Source organism: Dipodomys spectabilis, unplaced genomic scaffold (assembly GCF_019054845.1).
Source record: "Dipodomys spectabilis isolate Male_0828 unplaced genomic scaffold, ASM1905484v1 ptg000017l, whole genome shotgun sequence".
NCBI classification, from domain to species: domain Eukaryota; kingdom Metazoa; phylum Chordata; class Mammalia; order Rodentia; family Heteromyidae; genus Dipodomys; species Dipodomys spectabilis.
This window is the reverse complement of record NW_024870694.1, coordinates 15,168,880-15,195,365: the sequence shown is the minus strand read 5'-3', so window position 1 is coordinate 15,195,365 and position 26,486 is coordinate 15,168,880. Positions and strand designations below refer to the sequence as shown.

The following is a 26,486-nucleotide window of genomic DNA, read 5'->3' as shown; positions in this document are numbered from 1 at the left end:
ACAGTTTGACAGGACCTTTTGTGTTTTTGTCTTTGATTGCTTTAGCTGGAATAAACTAAAGCAATGTGACCTTCCCTTTTTTATTCATTTTTTAAACTTTGTATTGCGATCACTTTTTTTTGTACATGTTCTAAGTCCCTGCTAGACTCTACCTACTGCTGACATGTCTGTTTGGTAAATATCAGTATTTCCCAAGAGCCTCTACATGCATGTATTTCATGCACAGCTGATGATATTGAAGTGGATTGCATGGGGTGTATCTGCGACAGCAAATGCCTTTATAAAAGAGCCTACATCTTGTTTATTAGAGGCTCCTGCAGTTATTTTATAGTAACTTGTATTCACAAACTGCTCTTGTATAATACCCAGGGTATTATACATGCTAAGCAAGGGCTCTACCACTGAGTTATAACATTTTATTTAATGAGTAACTGGAGAAACCTGGATGTCCCTAAGGTAATGGTATAAAGCTTAAAAAAATATGACCATGGAAAGGCAGAAACATTTAATCTTGGAGATAAAATGCTGCTTTTGATATAGTAAAGTCACTTCAAACTTGTGTAGGGTAAAGTTAAAGAAGTAAATATGATACAAATGTGTAATTTTTCATGGTGAACAGATAAGAGAGGGGACAAAAGTTGGAAACTTGCATTGTATTTGCAGATGATCACACAGCCCGTCTGCTTTAGCAGTAGCATTTTACACCTTTTATTCATTCTTAAAAGTGGTACATTTAAATTGATATCATCTAATAATGAATTGATAAAATAATTCATTGGCTATATTAGGAAGATGGGTCTCTGTGGTTGCAGAATTTGTGGCATAGTCAGTTTCCCAAACTCTTGTCAGCCCAATGTGAGTATAAATCTCATCACTGTCACTTCCTAGAAATATGATCTGGAGAAGTTACCAAGGTTGCTGTAAGTACTTTGCATGAATGTTGCCTTCAAAGCAGAAAGCTGAGTCCTTGATCATGAAATTTCTGAGTCATGCCAGGTTTCAGCATTTATAATCACATGGAGGTTTGATCATTGGGAAGACATGTCTAGGGATGAAGAAAAAAAACACTCAGATGTTAAATCTCAACATCATTTGCATAAAAGATCATACAGCCTAATATAAGGCTATGGCTCTTTCCAGTTGGCAGTTCCATCTGGTTATCAATATGAAGGCCAAAGATGATAGCAGTTGGGCTAATGCCTTGTCATTTGTCTCTTCCAGTGAGAAAAGAAAGAATGGCAGGACATGAGGTTTATATATTTTCCTTCATATAAATTCAGAGGACAGTAGACTTGAGACTAAGTCTGAATCTGGGATTTCTAGACTTTTCATTTATCACTAAGAAGGAAAAGTACTTAGATATTAACATATTTCTTACTGGGATTAGACCAAGAGAACTTGAAGAAGGAAAAGAAGATCAAGTATTTGCCCAGAAATATGACTTCTGGTCAGAAACTCCAGATGACTATATTTTTATTGTGAAAATTCCATACAGAGGGGTTACAAGTATAAGATGACTATTTTTTTATATAGACAGTTATAGTTCTGTGACTAAGAGTGAGTTCTGGACCTGGCAGTTGGAATTTAGTCATATCTCTTCTACTTTCTAGACAAAGAATCTTGCTTATACTATTTAAGCTTGTCTGAGTTTCCTTATATGTAATTTGAAAGTTCAGAGCTGAATGGATGAGAAAAACAAACAAAACCTGCCTTACTTGCTTCTGACAACCAAATTTGTTAATAAACTGTAACTCTTGCAATGGGACTTAGGCTATAGTCAGTGTGCATTCACACTAGTTTTTATTTTTTAAGCACTTGAGCTAAAAAAATAAAACAGCACAAAAATAAACCTTCAAGGAAACAGCCCAATTAATAAATAGGCTAATGGCTTAAAAGAGAGACTTCTCAGAAGAAGTAAGAATGACCAAGAGACACATGAAGAAATGTTCAACATCTCTGGCCATAAAGGAAATGCAAATCAAACAACTTGAGAATCCATCTCACCCCAGTTAGAATGTCCATTATCAAGAAAGCTAACAATAAGAGATGCTGGCAGGGATGTGGCCAAGAGGGAATGCTACTACACTGTTGGTGGGGATGTAAGCTTATTCCACTACTCTGGAAGGAAATATAAAGGTACCTCAAAAGATTAAACATAGAGCTCACCTATGACCCAGCACTTCCACTCCTGGGCATTTATCCAATTGACCATAAACAAAAAGCCATACTAAAGCTATCAGCACAACCATATTCATTGCAGAATTGTTCAACATAGCTAAGTTATGGAATCAACCCAGATGCCCCTCAGTGGATGAACGGATCAAGAAAATGTGACACACACACACATACACAATGGAATTGTGTGCTTCCATCAGAAACAACTATATCTCCCCATTTATAAAGAAATAGGAACACTTGGAAAAAATTATATTACATGATGAAGCCAAACCCAAAGAAGCATGCTTCATAGTTTACTTAATTTGTGGGAACTAGAATATGCCTATAAATCTACAAGTAAACACAATGGATGGGAAGACAAGAAAATTATACTTGGACATGATAATTTTTTTTTTGGTCTGGTCATGAGGCCTGAACTCTGGGCCTGGGCGCTGTCCCTCAGCTCTTCAGCTCAAGGATAGCGCTCTACCACTTGAGCCACAGCACCACTTCCTGCTTTTTTTTTTTTGCTTATGTAGTGCTGAGGAATCGAACCCAGGGCCTCAGGCATGGAAGGCAAGTGCTCTACCACTGAGCCACCTTCCCAGCCCCATGACATGATTAAATTTAACAGGACTCTAAACATTCACACAGTGAGACCAAAAGGGGATATTCTTAAGAGAGGATTACAAAGGCTCAATATCTATGTGCATCTGATAATATAAAACAATGATTCTTGAAGTAAACACCAAGAAATGAAAACATTTTTTGTTGTTATTTTACTTTTGTTTTTTGTTTGTTTGCTTTTTCCTTTTTGATTTCCATATCTTTTGTATTATGTGCAAGTTAAAGGGTACACAGATCAGGAGTGACACTCATTAAATACTATGTTGAAAATGAATTATACAACTTGTGGGGGAGAGGGGTTGGGAGGGAAAACCTGGAAGAAAACCAGGAAAGAGGTTACGTTGGTCAGAAAGAAATACCCTCATTAACTAACTTATGTAACTGTAACCCTTCTGTCCATCACCTTTACAATAACAATAAAAATATATTAAATAAACATTTGCCTTAACTTGCTTCTAAACCTGTTACAACTCTTGCATTGGTAGTTAGGCTACAGTCAGTATGCATTCACACATGTTTTTATTTTTTAAGCTCTTGAGGGTATCAAGTACTTTCCCTCAACTTTGTATTTGTGTTCACAGGATGGGACTTCTGTGGTGTGTAATGGGCCTCTACTTCTATTGGATCCAGTCAATCAATGCCTGGGGTGAGTGAACTGCTTTGACATTCAATTAATATTAAAGTCATGCATAGGGTAGAGTGTCCAACCTTTTTGAAAATGAATTTAAAAGAACATAATGTTGTTTATTTTCATCATCTTCTGTGGCAATACACAATTGTAGATCTGAAAGAATTATAGAATATTTGCAATAGAAGGGACTGCTGACATTTCTCGTCATCGTGGGACACAATGCACTAGCGCAAGGGATCAACTGAGAAGTACAGTATTCTCTCACCCAAGCCAAGTAGATATAGTTTCTCTCTTTGCAGCCAGTCTTCTGGAAAAAGAAATGGCAGCGATGTAACACTGAGCTTGAACTAGCCGTAGAGAAGCTCTTGGTAGTCCATTGAGACTTTGAAAACAAGAGATGAAACAAAATGACAATCATGGGTTGCTCTCATGCTGGTCCTAAACAGGAAACAATGGACTTGTCCATAAACTCATCCTTCCTTTGCATGTGGCTAAGACATCCATAAAGTTTGAATAACCGGACTTAGATATCATGATCCTCAGATCCTATGAAATTAAAACTGAAAGGGACTGAACACTAGAATTCCATTTTATTCCAGGTCTCCTTTCATCTCTAGCTTACAGTTCAGCCACCCCTCCAATACGTCTCTCATAACTATCTAATTGAAGTGTATTGAGTTTCTGAACTGATCCAAATATGTAATTTTTTGTACACAAAACTGATATTTCTCTCTTTGTCATGTGCATACCTTTCTTTGGTGCCCTGTGTGACTGAAACAGAAGATGCCCAATGCAAGGAAAGATTCCTTAATTTTAATACAGGCAGCCTTAGGATCCTCATTTTAAAAAGATCCTCATAGATGATTCCTCTGAGCACCATGAGCCATACTTTGAATATCATTGCTTTCATTCCTGTTCTGTGGGAGAGACCTTCAGAAATGTAAATTCAGTTATTACATAACTGTGACACCAGGGTTCAGCCTTCAACTATTCTTCACATGGCATAGATTTGAGCCCCTCTGATATCCTGATTATCTTTGCTGGGTGCAGTTCAGTTTTTCTGTGCCACTCAGAGCATTGTATTAGAAACTAAAAATAGCTCTAAAGAAGGGATATAACTAGGACAGAGTACAGCTGAAAGTAGAGATGATGTCTAAACTTGCTGGCCCTTTGGGACATCACAGAGGAAAGGATATATTCTAACCTATTCTAACCAGGGCTGATATTCACCTAGGACACAGGAGTATACCAGCATCTCTCCTGCTTGATGGGCTTTTGTCTCGCTTGATTTGGAGTGACTTCCTGTCCTAATTTTTCTTAAAAAAATATATGCTGAATACAAATCCTAATTTTGAGTTATTTTTGATTTTGTACTGTTGGACTACTACCTGCTTATAGAGGCTTTCCTTGGCCATTTTAACTACACTAGTCCTATGACTGACCCTCCATTCCTCCACTTTGCTTTGGTTTACTTTATACTTCATACTGTATCATTTCCTGACATTGTACAAACTCTTTTTGTTATTGTTGTTGCTGTCTCTTTCTCTTCCTTCTCTTCTTTTTCCCGTCTTTTCCCCCAACTTCCTATTTTCCCTCTTTCCTCTTCTTTCCCTTCCTTCTTCCCCTCCCTCCGTCCTTCCTTCCTTCCTTCCTTCCTTCCTTCCTTCCTTCCTTCCTCCCTCCCTCAATCTCTCCTTCCTGCCTTCTCCCTCCTTTTCTTCCTTCCTTCTTTTCTTCTTTCCTTCCTTCCTTCTTCCATCCCTCTCTCCTTCCTGCCTTCTCCCGCCCCCTTCCTTCTTTTTTCCCTTCCTTCCTTTCTTATTCCCTCCCTCTCTCCTTCCTGTCCTCTCCCTCCTTCTCTTCCTTCCTTCCTGCCTGCCTTCTCCCTTCCTTCCTCCTTCCCTCCTTCACCTTTTTTCCTTCCTTCCCTCCCTCTCCTTTTCTTCCTTCCTTCCCTCCCTCTCCTTCCTTCCTTCCTTCCTTCCTGCCTTCCTTTCTTCCTTCTTCCTTTAGGCCTCCCCCTCTACTCCCCTTTCCTCTCTTCTCTCCTCTTCTTTTCCTTCTTCATTTTAGAAGGTAATTTTAAGTTACCGAAAGGCATAGATTCATTTATTTCGTTTGTACTTCAAGCACTTGAACTAATGATCAAAATTCAGAGACATAGTTGGTACCAATAAATACAAGTTGAACGGATGAATGAATGTCTCTTCCTTATGTTCTTTTGTTCATGCTATCCAGTTACATAATGGAAGTGTTTAAGTCCATATTTACATTTCATCATTGGGGTTTCATGTCCTACCTCACCTGGAAGGGAAAAGGAGAGGTTCCACGTTTGTGAAGTTATCAAGGATTTCCAGAAGTTGATGAGAGCTAGTTTCCCCTCAGTAGTCCTGGCAGAACAGTCTCTCTGAATGACCTTTACTGTATTTACCCAAAGATCCCCTTTTCCCTAACTGCCTTTGGTAAGTGAGCTCTCTACCCAGGAACTGTGACTCATAATTCTGCCAGGGGAAACTGACTTTTTGAATGAGATAAATTCTCATACCAGCCTCATTGAGTCACCGCGGGAGCAGGAAACATGTTGTAATCCTCTTGGCCCATCTGGCACATACTCACTTGCCTTCCTTATGAAGAGGTATATTGTGTCTGTGTCAGGCTACATTTCCTCACTGGAGGGAAGGCATTAAAAAGAAAGCGTTGTTGACAAAAATTAAAAGGAGCAACTGGCTCTGGGGATAAAAGGAATCATTGCATATCTTGAGTGATCGACTAACTTCTCTATGCATGAAGGTATGTCCTTTATCATGATGGAGAAGCCAGCAGACTTGGTCTTTCAGGAGACTCTCTCTAGCTTTCAGGTTCTTGTGGCAATAGAAACACAGGTTCATGTGGGGGACAAAGGAGAAATAGCCTGAGCACCTTACACACCTTACTAATGCTTTGGCATTAGTAAGAGATCTGTGTTTTTATGTCAATACATGGAACTACTTCTCTTTAAAGAGAATCTTCAATTATTTTTAGAGCCATAGCAAACTAAAGGTATTGTGTCAAGCAGAGAACGGGACTTCCAGGTATGAACTTCTGACTTCAGAACATGGTCCTCTGGTAGATGAATTGTGTTTTACTTGACCCTTGACCCCAGTGGCAAGAAAAGCAAGTAACAACATAATGTAAAGATAATATTTTTTCCTCTTAAAGAATCAAACCTTGGATAATTTAGAAACTTGTGATAATAAAACTACAGTGTGGTACTTATAATGATAATAAAGCCTTCACTTTCCTTCCTTCCTTCCTTCCTCCCTTCTTCCTTCCTTCCTTCCTTCCTTCCTTCCTTCCTTCCTTCCTTCCTTCCTTCCTTCCTTCCTTCCTTCCTTCCTTCCTTCCTTCCTTCCTTCCTTCCTTCCTCTGATTCCAAGGCTTACTTTTACAACCACATGGTCTCCCTTGGTTTGCTTGCTTATGGCCAGTGCTCTACCACTTGGGTTATGACTTAGACCCAGTACTTTGATAGTTAATTAGAGATGGAGTTTCACAGATTTTTCATGAACTTTTCTGCTCTGGATGACTTTGAACATAGATATTTTAGAACTCAATCTTCTGCGTTCTTGGATTATAGGTATGAGCTACAAGTGCCCAGAGCCCAGATTTAAGCCCTTTTTTTTCCTTAAAAAATCATCTCCACTTTCCATATTTGATTTCATATGAAAATCATGTCTTAGAGCTGTTGCTTATTTTGAATACAGTAACTTCAGATCATATTGGTTAAATGAATTACTCAAAAGCCATACAGCTAATATTTAGTGTAACTATACTTGTTTGTTTCTCATTTTCAAAGACACCTGTTATTTTTAATGTACTAGATTTTTTTCATTAGTTAAGATATGCTTGATTTCAACTAGAATGTAAATAATTTTCAAAAAGCCTGTGATCCAAGGAATTGTATAAGATGATCTTACTATCTATACCTCTACTTAATAATAGGTTTCTGTACTGTGAAATAAAACTATTTTTACATACCTCCTGTTGCCTCTTACAAGCATTTTCACCAGGATGAAAATCACTGCACTCCTAATTTCAAGTCTTGCTTGTTATAGTTTTCAGAGATCCAACCATTAAACTCAAAGAAGTTTCCATTTATGAAAATGGTATAATTTGTGGAGGGGAAGGGAAAAAATAAATTGTTTAAGTAGGAATACAGGTGTACCCACTGCAACAATGAGATGTACAAGACGTTATGTCGAAAAACGAACTTTACAACTTTGGCGTGGGGGTGGGGTTGGTGGTGGGGAGATGGGAAGAGATGGTAAGAAGGAGGCTACAATGCTTGATAAGAAATGTACTCTTTACCTTGCTCATGTAATTGTAACCCTCTGTACGGTATTTTCACAATTAAAAATAAATAAATAAAAGCCAAAGGCCCATGGCTCACTCCTGTAATCCTAGCTACTCAGGAGGCTGAGATCTGCGGATCATGGTGGTTCAAAGCCAGCCTGGGCAGGAAAGTCTATAAGACTCTTATCTCCAGTAAACCACTAGAAAACCGGAAGTGGTGTTGTGACTCAAGGGGTAGAGCACTCACCTTGAGCTGAAGAGGGCAGGTACAGCGCCCAAGCCCAGAGTTCAAGCCCCACAACTAACAAAAATAAACAAACAAATAAATAGATAGATAAAACACAATAAAAAATAAAAATTTAAAAATAAATAAATAAATTTTTAAAAAAGAATGTAAGAGGAAAACTTTTGGTGATGACACTTTTCTCTTTGGGGGATTGGATACATGTAAGTCAAATGGTTAAAGCTGACTTCAATGTAAAAATTAATAGGTGGAACTCATGATTCCAAGTTGGAGAAATACTGAACCTGGGATTATATTCAAGAAGAAAAAATTCAAAAATATTTCTAGATCAAAAATATTTACCACACAGCTCACACAATATGGACGACACTTTATGTCCCCAAAATATGTGGCCACACAAAATCTTTGAATATTATCATTTATATCCAAGTCAACAATTAACCAGCTGTAAGGCTAGATGTTATGGATGTCTCGTTGGAGTTGGAGCTAGATATTATTTGTACTGTTATGTGTTCAGGAAATGAAAAGCCTGGGAGATAATGGAAAGGCTTGATAGCATGGCTAGATTTTGTGTTCTTTCCTTTATGTCATGCTTTCCTTCCTAGAATTCTTTTCCATGAAAGGAAGTAACATTTTCAGATTTCCTTCACATTATGTTTTCATGAAATTTGCAGAGGGTGAAATAATCTATTGATTTATTGAACATGCATTACACAATGAAAAATAAACAAGCACAAATACTGTGTCTTGCTAGTGATTGAGAGCGATTAGTTTGTGTTCTGACTGATTTCACTCTATGAATTCTATACTGACATTAAAGACATTATCTCATCTCAATCATCTTTATATTCTTATTTGTATGCCAGGTCAACCCACACAACTAACCTCCAACAAATGTGGTTGTTTTCTTTTTCATTCTCTTTTTTAAATTAAGAAACACTATATATCACAGACACACATATATAGGATAAATTCTCCCTATTATTTAGTGAAATGACTTCTAAAGACAACAGAAACAATGATTTCACTTCTTTCTGAAGATTATAAGCTTGACATTGTTCAATCCAGGAGGAAAGGGGAAAGTGTATATTGCTTATTTCAAGTCATACGGGAAAATCTGAAAGAAAACATCAAGGAAGGTCCTAATACATTTGGGAGGTTTGGGGAAATGACATCTCAATCAAAGCATAGGTGGACTCTTCTTTATGAACAGCAGAGATCAGGGCAATAGAAAGCAAAGTATGAAGGTATTTATAAGCCTAGTTGGAGAGATCAAGTTGGAAACAGACAACTGAGGGGATGAATCCTTCAGGAAAACAGAGTATTTGTGTCGAGGGAATTCTAATATAATTGGCTAGTGTGCTTTAAAAATTCTTAATTCTGGAAGGACATATGATATTTTTAATGGAATGTAATAGGTCTCTTCAGCTTTTGGTAAGAATTCAATTTGTTGCCAGCTTCAATGGCCTCATTTTATGAGGATGTGCTTTCTTTTGAAACACTCCCCACTCAGATAGACTTGTGACATTCAGTCCTGTCTCTTTTGCCCATGGCTGGTCATACTGAACACTTCTCATTTCTATGCAATTGAGTCCAAACATTTGCTGAAGGTATGAAAAATACCATTTCATTTTATTCTTAGGCCTAAAGGTCATTGGAATTACAGAGTCTCACCCTGTTGTCCTTCAGATGTTGCTTCTCAGGAGCAGATTTTGACATGCCTTTTCCTTTCATTGTGTTTTATTCATAGTCAGCTGCATTTGTAGTTTGAAACACACTGATGTTTGTTTCTAAACTGCATATATATATATATATATATATATATATATATATATTTAAATCCCAGAGTTTTAATCCAGACATGTGTTGATTAAAAATTGACTTGGGCATCACAATTGGTTGGTGCAATGCCGACGTTGCGCATAAGCAGCTTCTTGTATCAAGTATCTTTTTTTTTTTTGGGTCCGGTCATGGGGCCTGAACTCTGGGCCTGGGCGCTGTCCCTGAGCTCTTCAGCTCAAGGCTAGCTCTCTACCACTTGAGCCACAGCGCCACTTCCGGCTTTTTTCTTTTTGCTTATGTGGTGCTGAGGAATCGAACCCAGGGCCTCTGGCATGCAAGGCATGCGCTCTACCACTGAGCCACCTTCCCAGCCCTCAAGTATCTTCTGTCTTTAGAGATAAGCTTGTTTCTGCTTCTCCTGCTCCTGACCCACACCTGGTCTACACCAAGTGTTTCTGCCTTGTAGAACCAAGTCTGTGTCAGCCGGAACTCTAGTAGACCATTTCTCACCCATTTTTATCCTTCTCTTTTAATTCTTTTAAAATATTCTTCTCTGTGTAGCTAATTAATTTCTCTTAAGAAATTATACTCCCACTGAAGAAAATAACATGATGTTTTCTCTTGAAACCCATTCGGTGCTGCCGTCACTCATTTATATTTGAGTGACGGAGAAATTTGTTGTATTAATATAAAAAAATCTGGGGACCTTGGTCAATACCTTCAAATAACTGCCCATCCAAACTTATAAAAGCTGATGTTCAAAATTGCCTTGTTCAGATTTTTCCTGCTTTAGACGTAATAGGAAGATAGAAAATACAAGATGGCTAAAAAAAGTGACAGAAGAGAAGAGAGATATGAATTTCCATTCTCTTCCTTATCACAGTCATCAAGACGTTTGGTGTAAAGGCAAACTATTGGGAAGTGCAAGGCATGTTCCTACAGTCTTCCCAGGGGGTCATTGCCTTTTCCTTCTGAAATGCTTTCAGGAGTTTGAAATGTTCTTTGAGATAGACAGGAGTGAGCATTTCTGTGGATACCCTAAGGTACTGGTTTGCATTATTTTCTTAAGTTTATTGACAGGAGCTGTGGTCCCTTTAAGTTTTGCCATCTCCTCTTCCTCAGTGGGACCCTCAGGGTGTACTCCTTAAGTTCAGAAACACTAGAGGGGAAAAGCAGAAACTAGTATATTGATTAGTCACTAATAATGTTTGCATGTAAATATTGCTCTTTATTAATTTATTGTAATGGGCTTTCAAATCACTAATTGCATAATATGTGCTGCTTTCGTTGACAGATGGAATGCTGTTATGTTCTAAAGCAAACACAGATATGCAAATGATCATTCCTCATTAGAGCTCAGCGACTTTTGGTCATTATTTGGCTTTGTTTGTTTTGTTTTACTTGGAAAAGAAATAGATGTGTTTGATGCTCAGATGCAATAACTTACTAGATTAAAATTGATTATCCAGAGTTAACCTGAAAGATCCCTCCTTCTCTGGATCTCTGGGAATTTAGGTCAGAAGTTGATTAATGAAGTGGTTTTTGCTTTTCAAGAGAGAAAACATTCATTTTCAAATATTCTTTGGACTCTTTTGATTTATATGGTCTCCTAGAACAATTGGATTTCTCTTATACAAGATGTTTTGATGTCCATGGCTTGATTTTTAACTGTCTCCTCAGCTTTTATTGCTTTTAACTCATGGAAATGGAGAAATAACAATGAGAGAGAGAGAGAGAGAGAGAGAGAGAGAGAGAGAGGGCACTAGAAATACAGTAACAATCTCCCTAGAGATATTTGCTATAAACCTAGCAATATGCTTTTTCAGATTATAAAAAGAACAGTTTTGTAACATTTGCAGCTTTGTGTTGTTGAATGTTTTCCTTCCTTCTTTCTTTTCTCTCTCCCTCTCCCCTCCCTCCTTTGCCCTCCCCTCCCTCCCTCCCTCCCTCTCTTCCTTCCTTCTTTCCTTCCTTCCTTCCTACCTTCCTTCCTTCCCTCCTTTCTACCTTCTTTTCTCCTCTGCATCCCAACCCCAGCTTTCTCTTCTGCTTGCTTTCTGGTGGTACTGGTGTTTGAACTATGGACTTTGTATGTTTTAGCCAGGTGCTTCACCGAGACGTATCCCTAGCTTTTACTATGTTAGCTATTATTCAGATAGTCTCTCGTTTTTTTTAAATTTAATTTTATTTTATTTGTGAACATACTGTACAGAGGGGTTACAATTACATGGGCAAGATAATGAGTACATTTCTTATCAAGCATTGCAGCCTCCTCCTTTGTTTACCCTTCACATCCCTTCCCAGCCTCCCCCCTCCCCCCCAATCCCAATCCTTCTCCTTCCTCCCCCCCTGCCCCCCCCCCCTGAACTGACATTGTGTTTTGGACATGACAACTTGTACTTCTCATTGTTGCAACAGGTCCGCCTGTATCCTTAAACAACTGGTTTTTCCCCATCTCCTCCACAAGTTATACTGACATCAAATATAGAGAAAGCAGGGGTTATACTGTGGGGGAGGGACATACAAAGCAACAAAGAGATAATCTTATAAATGCGTTAGAAACACATGCATGAAAGAAAAAAACATTAAAATACATATCTAAGGGTTCATTTTCCTGACATCACATTATCTGACCTCATTTTTTTAAACTAAGCTGGCCTCAAGCTTTGATCATTTTATCTATGCCTCCTGCATCACTGGAATTACTTATGTGTACCACCATGCCTGCCTTGTTTGTTGAAATGGGCTTTGCTAACTTTTTGTCCAAGCTGGCATAGAACGGTGATCCTCCAGATCTCTGCCTCCCAAGTAGCTGGGAGCACAAGTATTGGTTGCCACACCTGAATTAATGAATATTCTCAAGTTTAAATTCTTGTCATTTGTCTCCTCCTTGCTATATTAAAACGCTGAAAGGAACTCTGAACTTTAATTATTAGAGTGGTTTTCTTCGCATCCAGTGCACCTTCAGTTAGGAGAGCTGTCATCATCTCTAGGGAGAGTGCTTTGTCAATCAAAATACCAGGATTTTGGATGAGGTACACAGTGAATCTGGGGACTTAGATCTTTGCATGCTCCTCAAAATAACGGAAGAAGCGAAGACTGCAGATGAGGTAGAAGACTGGATCTTGTCATACTTTTAAAGCATCTACTGCCATGATTTTTCATTTTGCTTTATTTCCATCAATTAGGGGCGTTCAGATCTGACATGTCTACGTATATGTACAGTATACCTTGATTGTGTCCTTCATCTCTCCCACTTCTTTCCCCAAATCAGTTTCAACAAGCTCCATTTTTCCACTTTCCCCAATGAACATCAGGCATTTTGAACACATTCACCCTTTCTGGTTGTCTTCTCGACTCACACTACTAACCCCCCTCACACAGAAGCTGTTTTACAGACTACGGCTCTCCTTTTGCAACATCCTTGTTGATATAAATGCATTGCTTGAGGCTCAGTATAAACCCAGCTTAGATTCAAATTTCAACAGGGGATGGAGTTTTGTTTGGAGAATAATTGAAGCCCTGGAAATTGTGAATGGTTAATGGCAGTGTTGGAGGAATCTCCCTGCCCAATCACTCTAGCAATGTTAGTGAAATGCTATATAAGGGTGTTTTGGGAAAATGTGAAGACAAAGTCATTATTATGATTGCTTTATGAAAGCAAAGTGTAAGTTATATCATTTTTATTACTCCAAATATCCTGCCATCTACAATTCAGTGATGATGACTGCAATAATAGCATGCAATATTATATAATATTGATTTTTAAATCACTAGAACTAGATCGTGTTAAGCTTAACATGGCTGTAAATGTTTTATTTTAACTCTCTATGAGTGGATATAATTTTATGATGTGTATGTATACGTTTGTACATATGTGTGCATATGGGTATGCAGGTGTATGTAATTGAAATAGGAATGTAAGGGAAATATCATTGTTTGGATGAGTAAGTGTATTACTATAACATTGTATACATTACTAAATAGTACCAAAGACAAAAAGGTTATTTTCTTCTCCCCTTATCAATGAGGAACTCAGGTTTAGAAAAGGGAATTATCATCTAAGTGCTGGTGGCTCAATGCCTATAATTCTAGCTCACGCGACTGAGACCTGAAAATTGAGATTCAAACCCAGGCAGGGTAGAAAAGTCTGAGAGACTCTATTTACAATAAATCAGAAAAAAAATTGTACTGGAGACATGAGTCAAGTGGTAGAGCTTTAGCCATGAACAAGAAAGCCAAGCAAGTAGAGTTCAAACTCCAGTACCACCAAAAACTTGCCTAAGCTCACCCTAGCTAACAAAAGGTCCAACTTATATTCCTATTTCATCTTAAGATTTGTGTCATTTTAAACATATCATTCTGACACTGAACTCTTTATAATTAATACTCATTATTTTCAAAACATCTAGCCAAAGCTGTCTGTTAACAGTGAAAGAACACAGACAACACATATTTGGAAAGAAATACCCAATTAACACAATGAGAACAGAAGATGGTGCTTTTGGGCCATGCAGATATATTTTCAAATTGATTTGTTCCAGGTTTCTTGAAGCTTACACAATATAGGCAACTATGTCTATTCATAGTGTAAACATTTTCCCAAATCTATATTTATTTCCCTTGTGGAAAGCAATTAGAAACAAGAACCAGTTTGCAGATGGATGGAATAAAGGTGGCTCAGGGCAGGCATTCTGGGTTGTCATAGAGTGGGAAGCTGCCAGCTGCCACCAAGGTTGCTTTGGTGTTGTCCATTTGCTTTCCTTATGTCTAGCTCAGAGATTCTCAGTGTAACACCCTGGCTTTTCTTCCGCAACTCTTGCAGCTCTGTCCTGCCTCTTAGACATGAAGGGGCTCAGTAGATGATGTTTATATGTGGCTTAGAAATTTAATGGTGCCCATCAGTGTGTCGGTTTAGAAAATTCTTTCTTTCCATCCTAAAACACGCTTTTGCTTTATCCTTTTCTTTTTGCTAGACTTTGGCAATGACTGGGTGTGAATTTTGAAATTTGATTGTATTTGCACTCCAAGTTCTCTTTCATTTCTGATGGAGTTGGAATGTTTTATTCTTTTCGGAGATTCCCTGTTTTGTATGTATGGCAACACATCTAGAGTAACTGTTTCCTACACTCAGGAAGTATGCAGAGAAGATTGGGCTGGAGAGATTAGCAACAATCCATTCATAGGTAAACTCTCCAAAGTTGAAATACCAGCATGTGAATACACAAATCCTCTTCAGTCCCAGGGAAATGGGTTTTGTTTAGAGGCTAGTTATCCATACAAAACCATGCAATATTTTTGTCACGGAAGGGTAAGACATATCACTAATTTTGAGACAATATCTTTGATTTCATAGAAACAGGTGGAATATCTATTTAAACTACATGTTTAGGGAGGCAGGGACTTCATGATTCCATGTAAAACACAACTTAGTATATTTTTAAAGGTCAAGTTAAGGACACAGCTTTGTATAATATGGAATGTAAATAGCAGCTAGCATTTCATTCATTCATTTATCCAATTCAGTTATTCACTCACAGTGAGTGGGTATGTAGCACATATCCTAGACACCATACTTACTTGTTCTGGTAAACAGGCAGAAATTGATTCTTCCCTCATGGTTTTTATTATCTTGGTGATGGACTGAAGCTGAAGAAAAGAAGTAAATGAACATATTTTTAAATAAAATTCTAGGATAATTGTAGATCATATTGATACCAAATAATGAGGCAATTGCCCTTTATCTGGCTGTAGGAAAGACCTATTTATGAAGCTGCTATTCTAAAGTCAGGTGTGGTGATGAACACCTGTAATCCTAGCTAATCAGGAAGATAAGGTCAAAGAATTATGGTTTGGTGCCAGTCCAGGAAAAGTTTCTTTGAGACCCTAACTGAAATAGAAACTAAGATACAAAGACTGGTGATGTGGCTCATGTGGCAGAACATTTGAAATGTGATGCTAAAAAACAAACAAACAAACAAAACAAGCTCTAGCACTAAAACAATAACAACAACAGCAAAGCAAGACACCATTCATCATTGATAGATGAAAAAGAGCCACCTAATATCCCTATAGACAAAGCAAGGAGAAAGATAATGGGATGGTTCATAGGCTAGGAGACCCTGGGACCACAGAACAGTCTTCCACTTGCTTGAGCTACAAGAACTTGCTGAAAGAAGAAATGAGTTAAAGAGGAAGAGGAAGGCCATTTACATTCATTGCAATAAAAAGTCATTGGAAAGACTAGATCATGTCACTGGGATTATCCAGAGAAAATGTTAATTCTTCATGGTAGCTGCTACATCAGGAATAGGTTTCCAGTGTCTTTCAGTGTGGTGGATAAGTACCACTAAGCAACACTTTCTATAAAGCAGAGAGAGATGATACATTTAAAAATAACCATGTTTTAAAATTAATTGCAAACTTAGTAAGAAATCCTCAGAGACCAAAATTGAAGAGAAAACAAAAAGATCCAGAAAAGAAAGGAGCCAGCTCTGTAGCTGGCAGCTGCCCAGGGTAACAGTCAGAGTCAGTGGCAAACGATGTATTTGTGTACTAGAAAATTTGCATAATTTCCTTAAACCTAAAATTAAATTCCAACTTTACAGTTTACCCCCAAACAAATCTCAGTTGAGTTAAAACATTGAAATGTGAAAAAATAAACCCTAAGTACTAGAAACAAACATATGCAAATATATTTTCAAATTCAGATGGAAGGAATTTATGATAAATCTGTCATCAAAGGCAATGATGAACCAACATGTTCTATTAATTTCTAAAATTACTATAGTTTGACAAAAGGGTTACATTGTGGTACACATGACTTGCATATAATGCACCTTGATCAACTTCACCCCCTCTATTCCTTCTTACCCTTCTTCTTTTTCCCACTTCCTTTTTAACAGTTACTGTGAACTTCCTTACCCCACCACATTTAGAAACAACTATTGGATCCCAGATTGTGTTGCCCATCTTGGGAGGGGTGAGTAGGACTCAGGGCCTGTCTTTGAGATCACAGTTTGGACCAGCCAAAACCTCAGATGACATTTACAGAAGATAAAAAGAGACTTCCAGAGAAACTGCTCTCATGGATTCGAAGCAAGAGAAATTGTTTCCCACTGAGAGCATGCAGTTAGATCTGTGGGTTCAGCGTCCAATTGAGGCTTTAAATGGTTGGTGTTATTTGATTACTTAGAGATAGTTGAGAAGAGGCACTGAAGACAGAATCTGTGACCAAATGATCTCTTCTTCCCAGTTATTGCAAGTAAAGCTAAGTCTCTCTTCAAAAGGCATGGATCATACCTTTACATTTTTATTTTTTGTTTACTCTTGTCAGTTTTTTTAGGGTGTGTGGTACATACAGATTTGGGCAAATTTGCACAACTGTATCTCTCTAATTAAGACACAGAAAATTCCATTAGCCTGTCTCCCTCCCTCCAAAATTGGTTTCACACTGCTGCTATGCAATCAATCCCCTTCTAAAGCCAGCCCCTAGCAATCACTGATTTGTGTGCTGTACCGTGATTCTGCCTTTTCCAGAATATCAGTTAGAGACAGAATCAGGACTGACTTCTTCCACTTAGCATAATGAGTTTAATATACAGCCACATTGTTTTATGCATTGGATACACTGTTTCCGAGTCATAGTTTCCTCTGTGGTTTTCTTGCAGCTTGTTTTTTCATTCTGTGGTTGGAGGACAGGCGAATGCTTCACCATTGGCCATTACAATTAGGTTAAGGTTCTTATAAGCACCTGTGTACAACTTCTCTGTGGTGAATACTTGTTAGTGATATTGCCAGCTCACTTAAATATAACTAACTTAATGAAAGCTCCCATAGTATTTTGCTAAGTGACCTTTTTCCATTTTGTACCCTGCTCTTCAGTGAATGAAAGCTCTGCTGCCTATTTCACTAATGCATGGAATTTTCTATTCAAAAAATTAGCCATTCTAATAGCAATTTAGTAATATTTGGCAAGACTGACTTTTTAGTTCACATTTGTCTAAGGAATAATGCCTGAGAGAGATCTTTTCATGTTTATTCGCCTATGTATATCTTCTTCAATGAAGTTTCGATTGAAGTCATTTTTGCCATTTTTCAGTTGTTTCCATTCATCTGGAAGTTTGAATATGAATCATACATTATAAATCCTTTCTCAAGTAGATGATTTGATACATACAACTTTTTTTCATCACCATTCTCTTAATGTTCTGCATCTCTGCAGTTTTACACAGCTAGGGATAGATGGGCCTAAACATGAAAAAGGGTCCCTTAGGCATTTGGAAAGAGAATCTGGATATTCAGATACTTCTAATCTTCAAGGATCATGTTTCGAATGTCTTAGGAATGTATAAACAGTGTGTTTCACAGCCAAACATTGCTGTTCATTGAGATTTATGGTTTAGAATACCTTGAGATCATTGGAAAGGGACAGCAAAGAGTAGCCAGTTAAGTCTCACAAACTAGAACAATGTGATTGTCCCCCAACAACCAGTGAGTTATCACTGTCGGTGATGTGCCTGGCTGGCCATACAGTCTTCTTCATCTTAATGAACCAATTTCTACTTTAACCATTGTAGATCTAAAGGATTACCTCAGAAGCTAGCTGCCTTCCTTTATATAACTCTCCTCAACCCAAGTTGTTCTCATAGTTTATATTGACATGCTTTGTGGTTGACATACGCAAAAGCAATAGTGACACATACATAAAGACATTCCCTTCTTCCCACATGTAGAGATGTGCACATGTGGGTGACCCATCAGATAAACACAAAGCACAAACATGTCTCTTAACCCATCCTTGACCTCTACTCATGGCCATTAATATGGCTCCTTGCCTTCTTTGAGAACCAATAATCTCTCAGTAGCTTCCCTGTAGGACACTTGCAACCATGCACATGCTCTACTAAGTTATCCAAAGCTGTCACCCAGCCCTAGCTGACTGATGGCCTGGCGAGCCATGGCTCCCGTGGTTCTTAACTCCTTTCCTTGATCTGCCAGTATGCATTCTGTCTCTTGTGGGAAAGCACTATTGAGCTTCACCCCACTGAGTCACAATGCAGAGCTGCCCCTGCTCTCTTGTGGTAGGTTGAATCCTTTCTCTTTTCAGCATTTGCTTTGTCTTGCTTTCCCCCGTGAGCTTTCCATTCCCATTATGTTGTGAGACTTTTGCGAGCAGGCACTGTCCTTGTATCTTTATTTTCCACTTTGAATTGTCACCTGTAGTAAGTTCTCACTGAGGGCTCTCTGCTTTGAAAGACACGATATAACCTGCAGTTCACCTTGCTTTGTGACCCAGAGAGAAGAGGTGTCTGAGTGGCTGCTGGTTGTAACCAGAGGTGACAGGGTGCTCTGATGTGTTCTAAGCAGAAACAGTCCTGCTTCCCTATTGGCTGTGATTATGCTCTCCTGTCTAGAATAGGCAAAGGGTGATTTGCTTTTGAGTAATAAGCCACCTAACTCTAATTGTCTACCTTAAATGCCTCCCATTGTTCTGCTTAAGGTGATTTTCTACTCGCATGAAATGTTCTCCTTTGCAGACAGTTGATGGAGGTGCTGAGTCATGCCTGACTATACTTAATAAGACAGAGGCAGCTCACGCCCCAGCAAGCTGCCTCTGAGGACAGGCTGACATTTCTGACTCCCCTGTTTTGGAAAAGTGAGTGTGTGAGGGCAAATGGAGGGTGCAGGTAGCACTGGAGTCTCCCTGGGAAACAGGCCTGAAGAATGCCACTCTCTAATTCCCACAGATGTGCCCAGCTTCTCCAGCTCTGGGCTGTGACACACACCACCTGATTCATGGAAACACAAATCAAGGATTTTTTCGGCTCCTTAATAAAGACACTCCTTCACTCTGTCCCTGTTTCTGTTAGCTAGTGCCCTGACAGACTGGCTTGATTTGCCAATATTAGGACTTGGGGTGGAAAATAATGTTGGCATTAGCATCAATAATAAACTCATCATACCCCAGAGATGGAAGGGTTTAGAGATGGTGTGTCTCAACATTTTATAGTATCCAGATGAGTCTCAGGGGAGGAAAGCAACCTGGCCACAAGTCTGCATTACAGCTTAGCCTCCAGAATGAGGTAGGTCTTGGGTTGATTATTCTTGTCTCCCACTTAGGTTGCTGTGTGATTATGGAGTGGTCTCTTAACTTATCTTAGATCATGCTTAAAAGGAAACCATAATGAGGCAAACTGAATGAGCTGTTATGAGGATTGAAGGAAAAGGTATAAAATCATCAGCTGGAAACCATTTTAGTACCTGAGTTGTCCTGGTGGAGTTATCTTGGTATCTCAATGCAGATTGAGTCTGCACAAGGACTAAAGGCGCTTGTGGCACTTTTTCTCATGGAGAATACTACATAATATTACTACTTAGAGATTTTAAAAAGGCTGAAAGGGGTATTTCTGAGATGGAGGCTTCCTAACATTTTGTCTAAATTGGTAAAGCATGATCCCCCTGCTCTTTTTTTGGGATTACAGAGATGAACTACTGTGCCAGGCCGGTATGTTACATCTTATTGACCAACCTTCTTTACTATCAAGCTTTCCATAAGACATAGCATTTCCTGGGCATAACATTGGGAAATGGAAAGTCCCCAAAAGTAAGTGTTCTCTACTTACAGACACAGACACAGACACAGACACACACACACACACACACACACACACACACACACACTTGCATATAGACAGTTACAGTTATGCTGTGACTTTTAAATATCTTCTTTATATGACTGCAAGCTCTTTCCTTACCTACCACCTGTAATTTTTTTTTTTTCATTCTCTGGTAGTATCTTGCTTTCCCTCAGTGACAGAACGTTGAATGTAGGTGGAAAGGAATAGGTGGACCTTGTGAAACAGAAGCCAGAAACAGTAAGAAACATGTAAGAGGCTGAAAATTTGATCTTTTTAGAGTGTATGTTTTTGCTTCAGTTAAGAAAAATCCATCTACATGTCTAGCTTCCTTTGTTTTATGGGATCTGGATTTCAAAGAAGTTGGTTTATAATTTCTGCTTCCACTTCAGCAAAAAATATGTAAGAGGCAAAGATTTTTCAACCTTCAGATTATAATGAGCCAGAAAACATGTTTAAAGCTTTGAATTTTGACATACCAGATAAATAGGGAAACAGAGGCTGGTGGAAATGTAATTTAAACTCTCTTTCCTATCTGGTTTTATGGGCAGAAATAGTGTCCATGGCATGGAGTAAACAGCTAGGAATTTGGGAGATTTTCATCAAGATGCTTTTGCTTGCCCAGCCATTTGCTGGAATTAGTCTCAAAGCCTAATCTGTGTACTATGTCTTAGGACTAGATGACTTCTAAGTTCCTCTACAGGCTCTAATGTGCACCATCTTTTTCCAGGATACATTGGGTTCTAGGTACTTAGATAAATATATACTTTAAAAAAGAATACTTCCACTTATTTACTTATTTATTTTATTAAGTAGTTGTATAAAAGGTTTATAATTCAATATATCCGTTTGTTAGTACAATGCAGCCTGATCAATCACCATTCTCCCCCATTGCTTCTAGTATATCTTCTCCCCAAACTCTACTCCTCTCCTTGGGAAATAACCCTGTTACCACTCTCCAGGTGAGTTAGCACTGAAAATCCTGCCACTCAGAAAAAAATAAATCAGAACAAAACAAAACAACAACAAAACTCTTCTTGAATTCTTCCTGCAACTCTGTCATCACACACCTGCCAGACATTCCTCCAAGCCCCATTTCTCATGTTCCCTGATTTTCAGGGAATCTTTTGTTTTCTGCTTGTCACTACCAGGCTTCAAGAAAAATCTGCATGCTTGACACATTATTAAAATTGAATGAGACTGCTCTGGCATTTCACAGGTGATGCCTCTGTTAAACACAGTGGCAGCCTGTAGCCTGTGTCTCTCCCTTTGGCAGGTGATGAAGTCTATCAGCTCCTTTTAACTCCAGGCAATTTCTCTAGAATTGCTGGGGAGGATGCTGGCAAGGCTCACAAGATGCGTTTTCCTTTGATTTTTGTGCTTCTGTGCAGAATATGGCTGCAAATCCCAAGGCAGGGGAACCCGAGAGCTGTTGACTGAAAGCTAGAAATTATGCCTTCACTCACAGAGCCTCTACCATACTATGCCTTTACTTAAAAGAACCTCTCATCCTCCAGTTGGAAAGTAAGTCTTAGCATTAGAGGTTCTAGTGACCACTGATCACCTGAAGAACTTTTGAATTTCCATCTTGCTGTTGAGCCTAAAGTGATCAGTGAGGTAATTAAAAAATGAGTCCAAGCCAGGTACAATGGCTCTTGCCTATAATCCCAGCTATTCAGGAAATAAAGATCAAAAGGATCAAAGTTTGAGGCCAAACTAGAAGAAAGAGTTGACCAGATCCCATCACAATATCTGTGCCTGTCATCAAAGTTAGAAGGTAGCGTAAGTAGGAAGATTATGGTCTAGGATAACTGGTCATACATTTTATTTGAAAAATAACTAAAGTAAAAATGGCTATGGCCATTTTTACTCTAAGTTCCAATATTATTCCTACGAAAAATGAAAGCAACGAAGGAAGGCGAGAAGGAAGGAATGAAGGAAGGAAGGAAAAAAGAAAAAAAGAAAGAAAGAAAAGCCAAGTCCATATTTAGCTTGTTTTCTACATTTTAGAATTTAAAACTTCATTTGGGTATTTTTGACTATGACTCTGTGAAACCTTACAAACAAATGCAAATAATTCATGTTTCCTTTGACCTTCTTTCTGTGTCTTTATATACTCATCCTACATTAAGTTAAAATTAACATAATAATTCTGCCTAAATTTTTTTTGTCGGTCGTGGGGCTTGAACTCTGGGCCTGAACACCTGAACACTGTCCCTCAACTCTTCAGCTCAAGGCTAGCTCTCTCCCACTTGAACTACAGTACCACTTCTGGTTTTCTGGTGGTTTATTGGAGATAAGATTTTCACAGAATTTCCTGCCCAGGCTGGCTTTGAACCGAGATCCTCAGATCTCAGCCTCCCGAGTAGCTAGGATTACAGGCATGAGCCACCAGCGCCCAGCTCTGCCTAAATCTTGAGTAGTTTGGCCCAGAGCTCCTATGACATTTTTTTTTTATTGTCAAGGTGATGTACAGAGGGGTTTCAGTTACATAAGTAATGTGTACATTTCTTGTCAGCCTTGTTACCCCTTCCCTCAGTTTTCTCCTACTTTCCCTGTCCTCCAGCACCCCCCCCTCCCGAAGTTGTACAGATTGTTTCCAACATATTGTCTCATATACGTTACTGTTGCATTGTCCTTTGTCTTGTGTGGTTTATTTTTATTGATCCCTTCACAACAACTCTTTAGGATAAGTGATTTTATAGCTTGGTCTTTAGTTTTATGTACTCTTACATGAAGAAATACTCATAAGACAATATGTTGGAAATGAACTTTACAACTTGGGGAGGGGTGAATGGGGGAAGGGAGCTGGTAACAAGTTGGACAAGAAATGCACTGTAACTGTAACCCCTCTGTACATCACCTTGACAATAAAATTAAATTGAAAAAAAGACAAAGAAATTGAGGGACATTTTTTTTTACAATTGCCACATTTATGGGAAGCATTGGTAGAACTTTCTGTCATGTCTGAAGATACCATTCTTCATCTATAAAATGAGAGGCTTGAAGATAATCATTGTAAGTTTGTGACTTGATTAACTAGAACACATACAAAGTTACCTTCTGTGTAATCTTTCTGGGAAGGATTATGAGTTTAATGTGTTGAAGAAGAATGTACTATTATACTATTTTTCAATACCCACTGAGAATATTTATGGAATTGTATACTTAAATATGTATTTTGTTCTGATGATGCAGTAGAAAGAACATAGCATTTAGATTGGAGAGAAAAGATTCCAACCCTACCACTAGTGGAGATCTCTGTTATTTATCAATTCAGCTATCTGGGCTTCATTGGTAAAACAAGAGGATTTTTTAATAAATGTTTTAAAAACTCCTTCATAATCCAGTATTCTCAAATGTATTGCTAGAGATCAGTGCCCATAAGTTAAACATCAACCGTATTTGTAGAGCAAGATTCAGTTTGAAATCTGCCTTACTCCATTTGGAATTGAAAAAGGAGCAAAACATTACTTGTAGCAGGCTTGTATGGTTCTGTTAAACACTTTACAAGTGTCTTCTCATTTCATCTTCAAACTACACTTCTTTTACACATGGGGCTATTTAATGTACTCACACATAGTCAAATGATTAAGAAGTAATAGAGCAGCATTACAAGTGGGATATTTGGTGCTAGACTGTAATCCCAGGTCGTTAAGAGTGCAGACTGGGAAGATCACGGCTCCAGGCCAGCCCTGGCAGAAAAGGTTGCAAAATAGTCATCTCAGCAAACAAGCAGGGAGGGCATGGTGGCACGTGACTGTGAATCTGGCTACATGGCAGTCATAGGTAGAAGGCTCTTGGTCTGAGGCTATTCCTATGCAAAATCAAGAGTAAGTAATAGGAAGGACTGGGGATGTGGCTCCAGTGATTGAACATGTACCAAGCGAGAGTGAGCCCCTGAGTTCAACCCCATTACTGCCTTCCCTCATTTAAATGAAAAACAGAAATGGGGTTTTCCCAACCTTACTGTTGTGTACTCCATAGGGAATGTGGGTTGGTGATGTAGGAGGCTTGGCCTGGTCCTTCCCTATCACTAGCATATGATGTCCAATCTCTCAGACATGCCTTCAGCAATATTCACTTCACCTGAGGGTTGGAATGCTACAGCCATCTGTCTTGCTGAAACTAGAGTCTGGAACTAGATCTAAGAGTCTTATGTTTAGGGGATCTACAGTAATTATGTGAAACAACTTCCAATGCAGACACTGTATTCTTGGAATGGAAATCTGGAGGTAGAAACTATCTTTTGGGTAGATTTCTTTATATCTCTTATCATTCATAAGCCCCATCATATAATAATGAAAATAAAGTGCTTGATTATTATGTGAGAATTGTCATCGGATTTTTGCATCTTCATCAGGGCTTAGAAAAGATTGCTCAGGATAGAGAAATGAAAAGACCCACTAAACCCAGTTAATGACTGCTTTGAGTTTCCCCAGGATACTGTGCCACACTTGACATAAGCCAATTTATGGTCTCAACAGTACTGCAAAGAAAGCCATTCCTTCAGCCACACGAGGATACTCATTATTGTACTTTTTGGTAAAGAAAATAATGGAACAATGATACAGAGGCAGCTCCCCAGAGTCCATTCTTTAGCCCACTCACCCCTGCTGCCATTTTGATGAGAGACACAGGGCCTGTTCTAGGTGGCTATTAGATGAAGTTATTCTCTAGTCTTCCTTATTATGCACAGCGGCAGGAAGTGTGACAGCTGAATCCTTCTTGGATATTAGGGTGTAATGATTTAGGGCTTTTTGGTTGGGCTTTTTATGGAAGTTGTAAAATTATTTGGTGGAGACCAAGAAGCAGCCTGAAGTCCCTTAGTAATCCGTCTAGACTGCAAGCTCTACAATTCTCTAGAAAACCCAGGGGCAGAGGTTGTTTACCGAGATCCTTTGCCACCAGGAATACTTTCTACAAAGTGACACTTTCATTCACAAATGAAGATGGAAAATCTCAGCATGTTAGGTATTGAACAAAAGTCAAATATTCTTAGATCCTAGACTCCTGATCCAATGTAGTTAGACTCTAAAAGATCCCAGTGATTAGCTGTCCCTGCATGATTTCATTTGATTATTTTGAGTATTAGGTAGTATAATTCTAAGTTTAACTTAGTAGACTCAACTGTTTTCATCGGAAATGTGATTAGGAGATCTTTTTCACTTATTTTCAGTAGTAGGATTTGAAATCATGGCCTTGTGACTGCAAGACACACTTTTGCCCTCTTTGTTTCAGTTTGTATTTCAGGATCTTGTGCCTTTCTTGGTCCTATCAGTATCTGATTGCAATCCTTCCACATTTCTCCTTGTTCTTATGCTTGCTTGGTAATGACCTCCCTCCCCTCCCTCCTTCCCTCCTTCCCTTCTTTCCTTCCTGCCTGCCTGCCTGCCTGCCCGCCCGCCCCCCCGCCCTCCCTCCTTCCTTCCTTCCTTCCTTCCTTCCTTCCTTCCTTCCTTCCTTCCTTCCTTCCTTCCTTCCTTCCTTCCTTCCTTCCTTCCTTCCTTCCTTCCTTCCTTTGTGTCCAGGCCCTAGGGCTTGAATACAGGGCTTGGGCATTGTCCCTGAGCTTTTGTGATCAAGGCCAGTGTGCTACCACTTGAATCATATATCTACTTGAGTCACAGATCCACCTCTGGCATTTTGGTGGTTAATTGGAGATAAGCGTCTTATGGGCTTTTCTGCCTAGCTGTCTTCAAACTGCAGTTCTCAGATCACACCTTCCCGAAGAGCTATGATTACAGGAGTGGGACACCCTCTTTCAGCATTAATTTTCTTTTTCTTTTTTAATTTGCCAGTTCTGCCACTTTCAGTTGACAGAGAATGATTTTGTAGGACAACAAGAAAGATCAATACCCCATATCACTAGGAGGAGTACTGCACTATCAGAGGGGAAACTTGTTCTAGAACAATCTCTAACAAGCACTGCAAGTCAGAGGCTAGGCCTTGTGTATCTTTGTCCCTAAGCTCTAGCAGTCTTTTCTTGAAATTGGCAAATCTCATCATCTGTTTTCATCTGCCCAGGGCTATTTCCTATTTTCTTCAAATTACTCAATCAAGAAAACTCCCTTTT

The 26,486-nt window shown here is 38.8% G+C and overlaps 1 protein-coding gene across 3 annotated transcripts in view; it reads left to right on the top strand.

Annotated features, from left to right (window-relative positions):
- The window catches only part of LOC122098975 (interleukin 1 receptor accessory protein), a 131,896-nt gene that overhangs the window by 43,433 nt on the left and 61,977 nt on the right, over positions 1–26,486 (top strand). For all 3 annotated transcript variants that reach the window (XR_006145833.1, XM_042669546.1, XM_042669547.1), the window contains exon 2: positions 3,366–3,430. Coding sequence is in view for 2 of the 3 variants with exons in the window: in XM_042669546.1 (XP_042525480.1) it covers positions 3,367–3,430 (64 nt within the window). In the remaining variant the exon portion in view is untranslated. The remainder of the gene's footprint in view (positions 1–3,365; positions 3,431–26,486) is intronic.